General features: G+C 44.0%; 1 protein-coding gene across 10 annotated transcripts in view; it reads left to right on the top strand.

Annotated features, from left to right (window-relative positions):
- LOC127451986 (nuclear factor 1 X-type-like) overlaps window positions 1–14,504 on the top strand; it is a 212,288-nt gene that overhangs the window by 6,085 nt on the left and 191,699 nt on the right. For all 10 annotated transcript variants that reach the window (XR_007899178.1, XR_007899177.1, XR_007899180.1 and 7 more), the window contains exon 2: window positions 7,409–7,492. Coding sequence is in view for 1 of the 10 variants with exons in the window: in XM_051717092.1 (XP_051573052.1) it covers window positions 7,409–7,492 (84 nt within the window). In the remaining 9 variants the exon portion in view is untranslated. The remainder of the gene's footprint in view (window positions 1–7,408; window positions 7,493–14,504) is intronic.

The following is a 14,504-nucleotide window of genomic DNA, read 5'->3' as shown; positions in this document are numbered from 1 at the left end:
CATGGAGAAAAATCTGAGAAGCGGGAGATTTAAAAGTCTCCATTTGCTCTCAGATTAATCTCATAGGTGTCTAGGAGAAAAACTAAAATATTATAATGATCTCATTTGTGATTTGACTTTCTTACAGTTTCCTACATTTATTTGCAAAATCAAGAAGCATATTGCATGTCTTTTACATTCTAACAAACTTTTTCCTATGGTTGCTACACTTTTCACATTATGAATGCTTTGAGATGCCCAGTGTGCTAACATGAACCATAAACAGCCCATAATTTTCCATCAGTAGACATTTCGAATATGGCTGCTCATTGCTTGCCTGCAAATATGTTTCTGTTGATGCTCAAGAGTTAATTACGAAAGGCCTAGGGACTGGTTTCGCTCAGGGCTGGCCATATGGATTGGGCATATGCTGAGCATATATAGAAAAGGGTGGCATATTTAATTGATATCATGCTCCATTAACATCCACAGTGATGGAGAAGGGGGACAGTTCTACAGGGAACTACATCAAACAATCAGTGTAGACTCAAACAAACCATGCTATTTTAAAGTGTTAAGGCAAACCAGGCAGAAGAGAGAGAGGGGACTTCAGTCATCATCTTTGTTTACTGCTACTCTGTCTATCTGTCCATTTAATCACTTTTAGCAAAGGTTGATGGACTTAAATATACAGCGTAATTGCTTATTTTTTTATATGCATTACTGACATACAGTATAATGCAACATAGAAAAAACATTTAACAACACAAACTAAAACAAATATTAATGTATCTGGCCTTTGCATCTTTGCGTTAAAGCCAAAGTACTCTTCGGTTTTCCGCGTGCTGCTACCTCTTGTGCATACGAATTTTGCATCAGCACAGTATGCGCAGACTGATCGCGGGCAGCCCAGTCTTTCTAGACAAGGCTAAGAGATTCGCATGCTATTCTGTCTCACTCAAAGTAATGTTCTCTAGCCTTTCGAAGTGTACTCTTTTGACTGCAACCCCATACAGATGTGTTCAAAGCTTGCGCACTACGACTGCTTTATGATGCTCTTAATAACAGTAATCGGCAAATGTATGCGGCAACGATATGCAAAGATGCAAATAGTCTGTGCGTTTAGCAAAATATTGGGCTGTGTGCGAACCGTGTGCATGACAAAATTACATTAAGGCCAAAGTATACTTCAGTTTTCCGAATGGCGGTACGTCTTGCAAACAGTGTGCGTAAAGGGTCCAGTATACTAAAGCCCAAAGTATACTTCGCCTCTCCACGTTCCGTGACAGTCCGCACACAGTCCGCTTGATGTAATTTTCTTCATCAGGAGTGCCCGCGGACGTCCGCGCTCAGTGTCTGCGTGCAGCCAGATTGGACTGTGCGTGGACAAACACGCATGCGCAAGGTTGACTGTTGAGATAGAAGAGTCCACTAGGTGGCAATACGCACAGTTGGGCTGTACTGTCAAGCAGTAGTCAAGAACATATCCTTCTCCATCGTTTTGTTGTTGTTGTTCTTGCTTCCTCTAATGGCGGATCCTCAGTTTTTCTTCTTCTTTATCCTTCAGCCTGTAAATGACATGACTCGGTGCTGCCTTCTAACGTCTGGTAGCATATAACAAAGCAACTGAACTGCGCATGTGTCGAAAGCGTCCATTTGCGCTCATCCATGTGAAGTATACTTCCAAAGCTGTGCGCACACAATTGTGCGTGAGACGGAACAGAACACGCAAAGTGACGTATACCTGGGCCTTTAGTTTTTCTACGTGCCATTCCGTCTGAGCGTTTAGCCTTTCAAAGTATACTCTTATGACCGCAAGCGCAGACAGTCCGAAACATATCACAAAGCAGTCATAGTGCAAATGCGTTGAACACGTCCGCACGGTATCACGGTCAAAAAAGTCGCCTACTGTATAATTTGAAAGGCTGCGCACTCGTCACTAAGTGACAGATCGTGGTTTTGATTAACCTAAATATCTAGGGTATACTTCATTTTTCCATGTGCCATTCCGTCTTGCAGAAGCTGAGCGCTCAGACTTTCAAAGGACACTCTATTGACCACAAGCCCACACAGACATGTTCAAAACATTCGCACTATAGCTGGGTTTCCATCCAACTATTGTTATGCGCATTTTGAAATTGCGCATAAGAAATCCTGAATGAAATTCTTGATATGCGAATAAACTCTCAAAATTTGCTTTAAATTTAATATGCTTAATGAGTTTCGCTTTAGTTAAAATTTGCATTAAGGTGATGATAACAGTTTATTCACAAAACAATGTTTTGACAATTTGTGCATGTGTTATGGGCTTGGCTGTGATGTGACAGGCCTAATGAAAGGTCCGACCTTGGCACACAATTCTTTGCACATTGGAAGTGTTTAACCCACAGCTAGTTGTTATATTGGGTCTTCAAAATCTGCCAGAACAGTTTTGAGAGTGGGCACTCCAATGTATGTGGAGGCTGGCGGCGTATGGGCATAGCAACCATTTCAGCCCTCTTTGCATCAGATATTAAACTTATTTTGCGGCGTTACCTGGCAGCATTTTATAAAACGAGGTCTCCAAAAAGACAAGGACGCTCCCTCAAGATAATGTGCATGGCATAGTAGATGGAAAAGCGTAATGATTTGTATTTTCTTTTTTCGAATTTTTAGAAATGCACTTAAAAATGTGAAACATTTAGATGGAAACTCAGCTTATGATTGCTTTGTGATTTTCTTTTAGCACAGTCAATGGCAGGCGCATACGACATGCAATGACGTGGACTATTTGCAAGTCTACCGGCATGTGGAAAACCGAAGAATACTTTGGCCTTAAGTATTAAACTTGGCACATAATTCATCCATAATTCATTTGGGCAACACGAATGATACCTGAACTTTACCAACATTGAAGGAGGGACCCGAGCCATAACTAGGGACAAGAATATCATAGAGACTTGGGGATGGTCTTTTTTGACTTAAATAGCCACCTAACAACCACCCAAGGCACCCTTTTAACCGCATAGCACTGTGCTCAAAACCACTCAAAAAACCTTACAAACCTGATAGAACACCGTGGCAACATTTTGCATAGGCAAGGACCAATCACATTGTTTTTTTCCCCAAAAATTTTAAAATCTATTTGTTCTTTAATATTCGGCTATTTAAAGAAACAAAATAAACACTCCAAACCTATTTTATCCATAAAGTTTCTGAATAAAAACGAACAATTTGATTGATTTACAGTACATCTTAGTTTTGATTATACAGTTTGTTTAGTCAGGTCCATTGACTTATGGATGTGTTCTGTGTGTGTGTGTGTGTGTGTGTGTGTGTGTGTATGTGTGTGTGTGAGAGAGAGAGAGAGAGAGAGAGAGAGAGAGAGAAAGAGAGAGATATGCAACCTTTCATTGCTGTGGATATGAATAGCTGGTGTTGCAGCCACATTTTGGTTAGCCAGCGTCTGGGATCTATTATAGTATTGTGTGTGTGTGGATGCGCACACACATCTATGCGTCTGTTATTTTAGTGCTGCATGTATTTTTATAAGAGTGCATTTTAGAGACACATTTAATCAGTGGAATGTGTGTGCCAGAGTTTGCTCGGATTTGAACTGCATTGAAATAAAGTATGTATATCTAATTCCTAAAGACAGCTGGAATTCGCTTCTTTTCAGGGTTGTACCGTGTGTCTTCAGAAGTATTTTAAGAGAGCAAGAAAATCACAAATGAAATCTCTTTAATATCTTGGTTGTTTTTCACAGACAGCAATACGACTAAAAGGAGAGCAAATAGAGATTTGCTGAAGTCTCCTACTTCTCAGATGTTTCTTTTGAGAAGCTGCTCCCAGAAATCTCACGTGTCTACTCGAGAGTTTCAGAAGGGATCTCAAAAATGTCTCAAACTGTGCTCAGTTTTGCCAAGAAACCAAAGTCTGCAATCAAAAGTCTGAGATCTCGATATGAACTCCATTAAGTCATCTGAGCAATGAAAGAGCAACTTCTTAGCCATATAATATAATATAATCTAGTTAATTACGATTACTTAAAAATCTGAAAACAATACAGTTCTCCTGCTCCATAAAGCTGCCGTGTGAACAGACCTTGCTTTTGCCCCCCGGCTTTGCTGTGTCATTTGACATTATCCCATAAATGGATAAACGGGAATGGGGCTCATTCAGCTCCGCAGACCCAGTCAGTGTTCCCCCGGCTTACAAATGAACTGGGATGAATGGACACAACACTCTGAGAAAAAAACAAACCACATTGGCGGCCGTATAAGGAGAAAGAGTCGCTGTGTGAGTGTCTTTTGCTGAATAAGTCACGGACATACTGGGAAGTCAGCAGGTGTGAATGGGAACCAGTTTGGAGAGTCTGGTCTTACTGTGCACAGCATGCCGAGCTGCATTGAGCTCAAGATGAGACCTGCTGAGTTTCATTACAGGCCACATGTAGATGTACACAGCACATGGACGGCACAAAATCTGACCAGGATATGTTGTGTTTAGTTGAGATATTACATTTAGTTTTAATATTTTCTAGCCCGTGCAAAACTTGCCTCTATGATGCTAGGGTCGCTAGCGTCGCTAACATGTTCTAAGGATTGCTTTTTAGTGCAAAAAGCAAAAGAACCAATCTCCAATTCTCTATGATGTTCTGGTCCCTAGATAGGACCTGTCCCCTCCTTCAATTTAAGTCTATTGAATTTCCTCACCAAAATTTTGGTGATTCATCAGATGAAAATTGTAATCATGATAGCTTAGAATCATTATAGCAAACCTCTCCAAAACAAGCCATGTGATTTTAAATATTATTCATGTCCAATTGCTTGAGTAAAACCCGCCTCTGTGATGCTTGAGTGTTGTGGGTGGTTGACAAGGTGTTGGTTTATGGTTGCTTAGGTGTTCTATTTGGTTGTTAGTGTGTTGCTATGAGGTTGCTAGGGTGTTGTGGGTGGTTGCAGGGTGTTGGTGTATGGTTGCTTAGGTGTTCTAAGTGGTTGTTAGCCTGTTGCTAAGCAGTTGCTATGGTGTTGTGGGTGGTTTCCAGGGTGTTGCTATGGTTGCGTGGATGTTCAAAGTGGTTGTTAGTGCATTGTGATGTGGTTGCTGTGGTGTTTTGGGTGTTTGACAGGGCGTTGCTATATGGTTGCTTATGTGTTCTACGTATTTGTTGGTATGTTGCTTAATTGTTTTAAGTGGTTGAGAGTGTGTTGCTATGCGGTTGCTAGGGTGTTGTGGGTGATTGCCGTGGCGTTTCTGTGGTTGCTTGGGAGTTCTAAATGGTTGTTAACACGTTTCTGTCCTGTTGCTAGGGTGTTTCAGCTGGTCGTCAGGGCGTTGCTATGGTTGCTTAAATGTTCTAAGTGGTTGTTAGTGCATTTAGATGTGGTTGCTGTGGTGTTTTGGGTGTTTGCAAGGGCGTTGCAATATGGTTGCTTAGTGTTCTAAGTAGTTGTTGGTATGTTGCTATGTGGTTGCTATGGTTGACCAGGTGTTCTAAGTGGTTGTTATTGTGTTGCTATGCGGTTGCTAGGGTATTGTGGGTGGTTGCCAAGGTGTTGCTATAAGGTTGCTTAAGTGTTTTAAGTGGTTGTCAGTGTGTTGCTATGTGGTTGCTAGGGTGTTGTGGGTAGTTGTCAGGGCTTTGCTTAATGGTTGCTTAGGTGTTCCGAATGGTTGTTAGCGCATTGCTATGCAGTTGCTAGGGTGTTGTGGGTGGTGGTCAGGGTGTTGCCATATGGTTGCTTAGGTGTTCTAAGTGGTTCTTAGTTCATTGCTATGCAGTTGCTAAAGTTTGATGTTGTGGGTGGTTGCCGTGGCATTTCTATGGTTGCTTGGGAGGTCTAAATTGTTGATAACATTTTGCTATGCAGTTGCTAGGATGCTTTGGGTGGTTGTCAGGGCATTGCTATGGTTGCTTAGATGTTCTAAGTGGTTGTTAGTGCGTTGCTATGTGGGTGGTTGTAAGGGCATTGCTACATGGTTGCTTAGGTGTTCTATGTGGTTTTTAGCACATTACTATGCAGGTGCTACAGTATGGTGTTGTGGGTGGTTGCCATGGTGCTGCTATGTTTGCTTGGGAGTTTTAAATGTTTGTTAACGTTGCTATGTGGTTGCTAGCATTTTTCGGGTGGTTGTCATGGCGATGCTGATGGTTGCTAAGATGTTCTAATGGTTGTAAGTGTATTGCTATGTGGTTGCTCTGGTGTTGTGGTTAGTTGCCAGGGCATGCTATATGGTTGCTTAGGTGTTCTAGGTAGTTGTTGGTGCATTGCTGTGTGGTTGTCATGGTGTTGCAATGTTTGCGCAGGTGTTTTTAGTTGTTGTTAGTGTGTTGTTATGCAATTGCTAGTGTGTTATGGGTGGTTGCCAGGGCATTGCTAAATGGTTGCTTGGGTGTTCTGAATAGTTTTTAGCACGTTGCTATGCCATTGCTAGGGTGTTGTGGGTGGTTGCCAGGGGGTTGCTATATGGTTGCTTGGGAGTCTAAGTGGTTGTAAGCACATTGCTATGCAGCTACTATGATGTTCTGTTTGGTTGCCAGGGTGTTGCTATATGGCTGCTTTGGTGATCTAAGTGGTTTGATAGCGTGTTGCTATATGGTCGCTTAGGTGTTTTGAATGATTGTAAGCGCACTTCTGTGTGGTTGCTAGGGTGTTGTGGGGGCTTGCAAGAGCATTGCTAGGTGGTTGCTTCTGTATAATGGGTGGTTACTAGGTGGTTACTAGCTCATCCATGTCAAAGAGCCCACACTTCTGTTATGGAGGTCTCCTCTCTTAGTCTATTATATTCTGGTTGCTCGATATGACTCTGGTCCCTCTTTCAATTTTTTTTTCACCCATTTTAATATCATAGACATAAAGAGCTTAAATCTGATTACTTAGAAAAGAAATAGCACACCTCTCAATAAGGTATGATTTGAGGTATCATTCATGTCCGTAGTATGTTATGCTCTGAAATTTAGGGTTTGGGGTTTTGAAGAAACCCTAATCCACTTTTGCTCTATTTACAGGCTATTCCTGAAGGCCTTTAAGAAGCAGAGTTGGCAGTTTTGGAATTCATCTTAAAAATAAAGGTTTCAGTTAGAACCAAAAAAGGGTTTAACACTCTGATGTTATAGGAGAATCTTTTAAGTTCCTCAAAAGACTTTCTTTAATCTAGTTTTTTAGAAAACCATCTATGTCTGGGTGCTTTAAGAACTCAAAAATCAATACACTGATCTGAAGAACCTATTATGTAACATCAAGAACTTTGAAATGTCCAAAGAACCATAAATCCAACTTAAGTTCTCAGGTTCTTTGCTGAATCAAAGGTGCTGCAAAAACATTGAAGAACCTATTATTTTAGAGTAAATTGCTGAATTGAAATTATCAACAGTATTCTGATTATATTGTTGATGTTAATAATCACATGAAGAAAACACTTTGACTGTTGAATTATTTTTCAGGCCACGGAACCGTTCCTGGTGAATGAAGACCTGTCCAGAGGTCCTGGTATACCAGAGTGCTTCGTAGTATCTGATTCCTACAGGGTATGCCTCCATTATACTGCCTTATTGCTTTAGCATTGTTATTGTTGATATACTGTACATTTCAAGTCACGAGCAATTATTCTCAACTGCAAAACATAACCATTAATTATTTCAATATGCACATATGCATAGTAAAACGCTGAAAAAAAATTGAGAAATTTAGTCTCATAACTCCACCGGAGCGCTGTTTACTTGTGGGAAATGAACATTATAACGTGCATACTTCTATAAAATTAAAAGTGTACATGAGGGTAAAGAAAAAATACTGCTACGCAAATCTGAAAGAAGAAGAGCCTTTAAAATTCCACCCAGCGAGCTCGCTGGATTTACGGTGATGGGAGTGAAATAAAATGGCAATAAAAACAGAAGGGTGGGACGCAGTGATGGAGTGATGGGAAGGGGAGTCAGTGGATAACTGTTAATGAGCTGGGAGCCGCTTTCTACTCATCGTTTCCAGCGGATCGCTCTTGCCAACGTTTTGGAAAAAATCTGGGTTGCTCCAGCAGAGTCTCAGGGTGCAGCAGATACTCGCAGAAATGAAGGGAAAATTATGAAACGTGATTGGTGTTAAGTTGAAAAGGGGTGAGGTGTAAAATATTGCAGCCTTGGATATCAGGAATGAGCCTTTTTGTATTGTCCTTCATGTTAATTTAGAGAAAAACTGAGGGCCTATACTAATTACAGAAGTATATTTTTCTTTTTTATGTTGTCTAAACCAGGATATTTATTGCTCACACTGATAAAACATCTAAACCAAAATGTTTCTTTCATGTTAATAATTTTGTATATTGTTGGGCCCGTGCAGTTCCAGACTGATCTCCAGTCTGTGTATTCAGCGACAGTAGGTCAAAAGTTCTTCTGCTGAAATTGACCCTTTGCTAAGCCCCGCCTTAAAAGTGTTTCTAACCAATTCTGTCTTACTAACTGTTGCCCCGCCGCCATTTCTCTGACAAGCGTTTGCATTTTTACAATGAGAACCTATGGGAGTAATGTGTTCTTGAGTAGTTTTAAGTAGGATTTTAGCAAAATGATCCAAAAAATATATAAAAACTTGTTGCTGGGTCACTTGTAATAGTGATACACGCAGTGTTTTTTTTTCTTTAAAAAAATCTTTATCATACCCATATGAACATGTATAACAAAAGCGAGGACACCTACATTTGCTCCAAGGTAAATTAAAGCTAATAACGTAACATTCATTAATTTAGGCAGGGGCGTAGAGTCCGGGGGGGATGGGGGGAGGTAACACCCCCAATAATCAAAACAAGCAAGTAAAATTTTTGCCAAAAACCACGCTGCTCACGGCAATCTCCCATTCATTCCTATGGGGAGTTCATCAGACCACGTCAGCGCAAGTAACTTTAACCAAGGGGTGGAGCTTAGCTAAGGGTCTGTGCCAGAGATTACTTAGCAGAGATGGGCCACTTCAATTAAAATGAATGGGAGAAATTGGAACACCCAACAGCAGCCAACGGTCAACAGATGTAGAAAGGAAGTCCCGCCTTACAAAAGAGCCAATCACCTTTTAGATACAGACATCTCCTGTCAATCAACTCAAAAACGTGCATGCACATTAGCTATACAAGCAGAGAAAATTGTGATTTTAGTGTAATCTGAGGTAAAGAAACACAATTTATGATACAAGTGTTGTCAGATTTTACTGCCGATTTGAAATATGCTCTTTGATTGTAATCTTGACCAACCATTTAGGAGATTTCAGTCTTTTCCCATTCAAGCAGACAGGATCTGCACTGGTATGACTGGAAATAGCCTCCCGAGAGCATTCCAAAGATGGCCGACAGTGGACTGACTTGCTAGAAAGACTTTGTCTGTGCTTACTGAAATTCTAACCACTGCCCCCAGTGGCCGAAGCTGGATGGGCATATGTGAGCTCCAGTTTCCGGAAGATATGTCCACATAGTGGCGCCAAAAGTGAATTTGCGTTGTTAGTTGTAAATGATGTAATACAGTCAACAGAAATACATATTTTATTAACCATATGCCCTAACCCTAAACCCCAGCCCTAAACCTAAGTGTCAGTGGAGTAAAAATTTAAATTTAGAGTGAAAATGCAACCACAAAATTTTGCTCACCACTGAACTAGGCAATGTGTAACACTGAAGACAAAAATAAACACACAATATATAAACCTAATACTGTATATACAAATATACGGTATAAACCCAAAAGTAAACATTTCATTTTGTTCACAGTAAACTATGTGCAATTATTGTTTTGTTCCTGTAGACTGGTAGAGAATTGCAACACCAGCAACTACTCTCAAAAGATGAGACCAGAGATCCAAGTGCAGAGGCAAAGAAACAGAATTTATTAACAATTAAACACATCAGAGCTGGCGAAGCGTGAGTAGCACCTGTCACCGACTGCAGCTTGTTGATGGAGAGTGTGTTCATAGGCTTGTGTGCGTAGTGGTAATGTGGAGTGCAGATCCGCGAGGAATCCTCTGGAGAATAGTGTGTTCGTAGGTCTGTATGCGTTGTGGTAGTGTGAAGAGCAGATCCCGTGTAGAGAGATAACCGATGAGGAATACTCTGGTGAACCGATCGATGAGGGTGTGGTCCAGAATGTGACCCAGCATCTCTCCTCAGGCCCTTAACCCTCCCAGTCCACCAGGTACGGAACCCTTCTGCCCCTTCGCCTAACGTCGAGCAACAGCTTGATGGAATAAGCTGGAGCGCCCTCCACTAGGGATGAAAATTAGACCGAATGACTGGTTTAATTCTGGAGACAAGAAACACGGGGTGAATGCAACTGAGGAAAGGGGGCAATTTGAGATGGGCCACCACCGGGCTAATGAACTTCATGATGGGAAAAGGTCCGATGAATTTGGGCCCCAGCTTATGAGAGGGGAGCCGGAGTGGGATGTCCTTAGAAGACAACCAGACCTTCTGCCGCAGACGTGGGGGCTTAGACTGGTGATGGTCTGCTGACTTCTTAATGCGTGCGCCAGTTCAGAGGAGGGCTTCTCTTGCTATCTGCCAGGTGCGACGGCACCGTTGAATAAATGCATATGCGGATGGAACCTGGGCATTGGGTTCTTGGGCAGGGAACAGAGGGGGGCTGGTAACCTAGGCAACACTGCAAGGGTGATAGCCCCGTAGACGACAGTAAGGAATTGAGGGCATACTCGACCCAGACTAAATGAGAGCTCCATGAAGACGAATTACAGGGTCTTTTCAAGCTCTTTATTTGCTTGCTCCGCCTGCCCGTTAGTCTAGGGATGGAACCCAGAAGACAGACTCACGGCAACCCCCAGCTGTCGGCTGAATTCTACCCAAAACCATGACTTGGGGTCCCCAATCAGAAACCACATCGACCGGGAGGCCATGAATGCAGAAGGTGTGATTAATGACCTCAACCGCTGTCTCCTTCACTGATGGTCAGTCCAGACCACGAAAGGTACCCCAGAACCCTCTAACCAGTGGGGCCACTCCCCTAAGGCACATCTGACAGCCAACAATTCTCTATTACCGATGTCGTAATTCCATTTTGCTGGGATGAGGCGGTGCAAGAAAAAAGCACACGGATGCATCTTCCTGTCCGAGGAAGAGCGCTGCGACAGAACAGCTCCGACACGACCTCTGACGCATCCACCTCCCAAACGAACTGACATGAAGGGTCGGGAGTGTTTAGAATTGGAGCGGTAGTAGATGTTCCTTTTAATTTCGAAATCATGGCTTTGGCGCACGGGGACCAGCAAAACTCAGTACGGGTGGAGGTAAGATCCATCAGAGGTAGGCAAATTGGCAAACCCCAGAAACTGCTCTGATCTTAACCGGATCCATGCGCACTCCCTCAGATGAGATGACGAACCCCAGGAACAGAACCGATTGCGCACTTCTCCGCCTAAACGAACAGCTGGTTCTCTAGCAGTCACTGAAGATGAACATGCTGGACATGATCCTTGATATTCTGGGGGAAGATGAGAATATCATCTAAGTAAACAAACAAAAATCGTTTGACCATGTCCCAAAGCACGTCATTCAGGAGCCTCTGGAAGACAGCGGGGGCGTTGACCAATCCGAAAGACATGACCGAATATTCAAAGTGCCCCCTGTGGGTGTTAAAAGCTGTCTTCCACTCATCCCCTTCCCTGATCCAAACAAGGTGATAAGCATTGCATAGGTCCAACTTCGCAAAGACGGACGCTCCCTGCAAGAATTCGAAAGCTGAATACATCAATGGCAAAGGATAACGATTCTTGATGTCATTCAGCCCCCGATAATCTATACAGGGTGTAAGCGAGCCGTCCTCCTTCTCCATGAAGAAGATCCCTGCCCCGCAGGAGAAGAAAAAGGATGGATGAAACTGGCTGTCAGAGAATCATTAATGTACTTATTCATGGCCTCCCTCTTGGGAGCAGAGAGTGAATATAACCGACCTCATGGGGGAGAAGTACCAGAAAGCAGACTGATAGCGCAATCGTACAGGCGATGAGGAGGAAGGGTCGCAGCGTGGGACCAACTGAACAACGCCCTCAGATCATGGTATGCCACAGGTACTCCGGATAAATCTGCCGGTTCATCCTGAAACGAGACACAAGACTGGACAGGAGAGACAGCAGAGTTAAGACAATGGGACAGACAATACAGACTCCAGGCAAGAAAATAATTGGTTGACCAGTCTATGTGAGGATTGTGCATTACCAACCATGGATGCCCTAACACCACCGGTGCTGATGGAGACTGGACCAAGAGGAAAGACAGCTGTTCTGAATGGTTGCCAGAGACGAGGGTGAGCGGTTTAGTGGAATGGGTGACGATGGCCAGGGATGTGCCGTTAATAGAGTACGCTGTGATGGGCTCATCCAGCTTGACCACCAGAATCTGCCATCTGGAAGCCGTGGCGACATCCAGGAAATTCCCCTCCACTCCGGAGTCCACCAAGGCAGAGACAGAATGGCTGGTCAATCGGTACTGCAGTTGGGCCGGAGAAGGGTCTGTAGTGCGGGGGTGTTGCTCAGCGGAGATGTGCTCGCCAGTAACCCCCTTCCTACTGACGAGCGTTGGCTTTTACTGGGCAGTCTGTGGAGACGTGACTGGTGCCAGCACAGTAGAGGCAGAGTCCCTTGGAGATGCGCTGCTGTTTCTCTTCTGGTGAGAGCCGTGTCCTCCTGATCTGCATGGTTTCCACCTCGGACTGCAGTTCCGATGACCTGGCAGCAGAAGTGGGGTGATGGTGACGGTCAGCCGGCTTGGGATGTGGAGAACAACGTCAGCTGCATCGAAGTGCGAGATGCTGGTCCATTCTAATGGCCAGATCCACCGGGTCATCATAACGGGGAGGCAAGTCCAAGGCGTAGATTTCATCTTGGATGGTATCGGTTAACCCCTGCAGGAACTGATCCCACTGCGCTCGATCATTCCACTCACAGGATGCAGCGAGGGTGCAGAACTCGATGGCATAGTCCGCGACTGACTGGTTACCCTGGAACAAACCGGCCAGAACCCTCGCCGCTTCATGGCCTTGGGCAGAACGATCGAAAACTCAGCGGAGCTCTGCCGAGAATTCCTGGAACGATGAGCAGCAAGGGTTGCCATTGTCCCACATAGCGGTTACCCACTCGCCGGCCCTCCCGGACTGGAGCATTATGACAAAAGCCACCTTAGCTGTCTCCGAGGGGAATGCGGAGGGCTGCAGCGAGAGAAACAGTGAGCACTTAGAGAGGAATGTGCAGCATGACCCCGCCTCACCTGAGAATGGAGCAGGAGGGTTCAGACGGGTTTCTGAGCGTCCGATGCTGGGGGGAACAGCTGGGACCGGTGCGGGAGCTTCCACAGTGGGACCAGTATCTGGAGGCAGGTGAAGACGTTGGAGCAGTGATGTGAGCTCTGCAAGCTGGGATGCCATTATCTCAATGGCGCAGTTTGAGGTGGAGATCTGTTCCTGCGGGCGACCCAAGAAAACTCCCTGTTGAGCGAGTGCAGATTGAAGGTCAGCGTCCTCCACTGGATCCATCCTGGCTAGATTGTTCTGTCAAAAGATGAGACAAATGATCCAAGTGCGGAGACAAAGAAACAGAATTTATTTACAATTCAACACAGCAGAGCTGGCGAAGCATAAGGGGCACCTGGCACTGACTGCAGCTTGGAGAAGGAGGGTGTGTTCGTAGGCTTGTGTGCGTAGTGGTAGTGTGAACAGCAGATCTGCGAAGAATCCTCTGGAGGATAGAGTGCTCATAGGTTTGTGTGCGTCGTGGTAGTGTGAAGAGCAGATCCAGTGTAGAGAGATAACCGATGAGGAATACTCCGGTGAACTATCAAGGCAAGCGATTCAACCAACAGGATGGTAACCACAATCCGGGCGCTACGGTGAAAACACGCAACAGTACCGACTAGGGCAGAGAGAGTGTGGTGAGTAACTAAACATACAACAACAATCTAGCAATGAACACGAAACAAAGTGGGGTAAATATAGGCAGAGAACAAATTACAATCAGGTGCTGTTTGTCTGCTGAAGGTTGGAATGATCAGCATTCCCATGGAAACAATCAAGGTTCCCATAGAAACACTGATTCCGCGAGCCAGCGGCACCTGAAAAACATGAAGAGAACGTAAACACAGAAGGAACAAACCAGCGGACTCACCGAGACCGTGACAACTACACATAGACTGATTAAAAGTATATCTTGAATACACTGTAAGTCACTTTGTATAAAAGGTCTGCCAAACAAACTCATGTAAATATAAATGTACTGCTCTGTGTAAAGTCTATCCACCCGCTTTTGATTTACTCCTAGCATGTGGTTTTGTCATGTGTTAGTTTAGTAGACTTCTACCCACGCAAACCACTAAATGTGGGGCACATCTTGAGAGGTGGTACGGTACGTGAGTTATCGCGTTTTTATTAGGATTTTTCAGTTTGAGGGAAAGTCTCGTCACCACTTACCACTTCATGGCTTTGAACTAGTTTTGTGGCATTTTGTTACAAAATCAGTTCAGGATCTCGGGGTGGAAAAGGATTGGAATTTCCTTAAACATTGCATCCACCT

Source organism: Myxocyprinus asiaticus, chromosome 14 (genome assembly GCF_019703515.2).
Source record: "Myxocyprinus asiaticus isolate MX2 ecotype Aquarium Trade chromosome 14, UBuf_Myxa_2, whole genome shotgun sequence".
NCBI classification, from domain to species: Eukaryota; Metazoa; Chordata; class Actinopteri; order Cypriniformes; family Catostomidae; genus Myxocyprinus; species Myxocyprinus asiaticus.
This window is presented reverse-complemented; position numbering and strand designations above follow the sequence as displayed.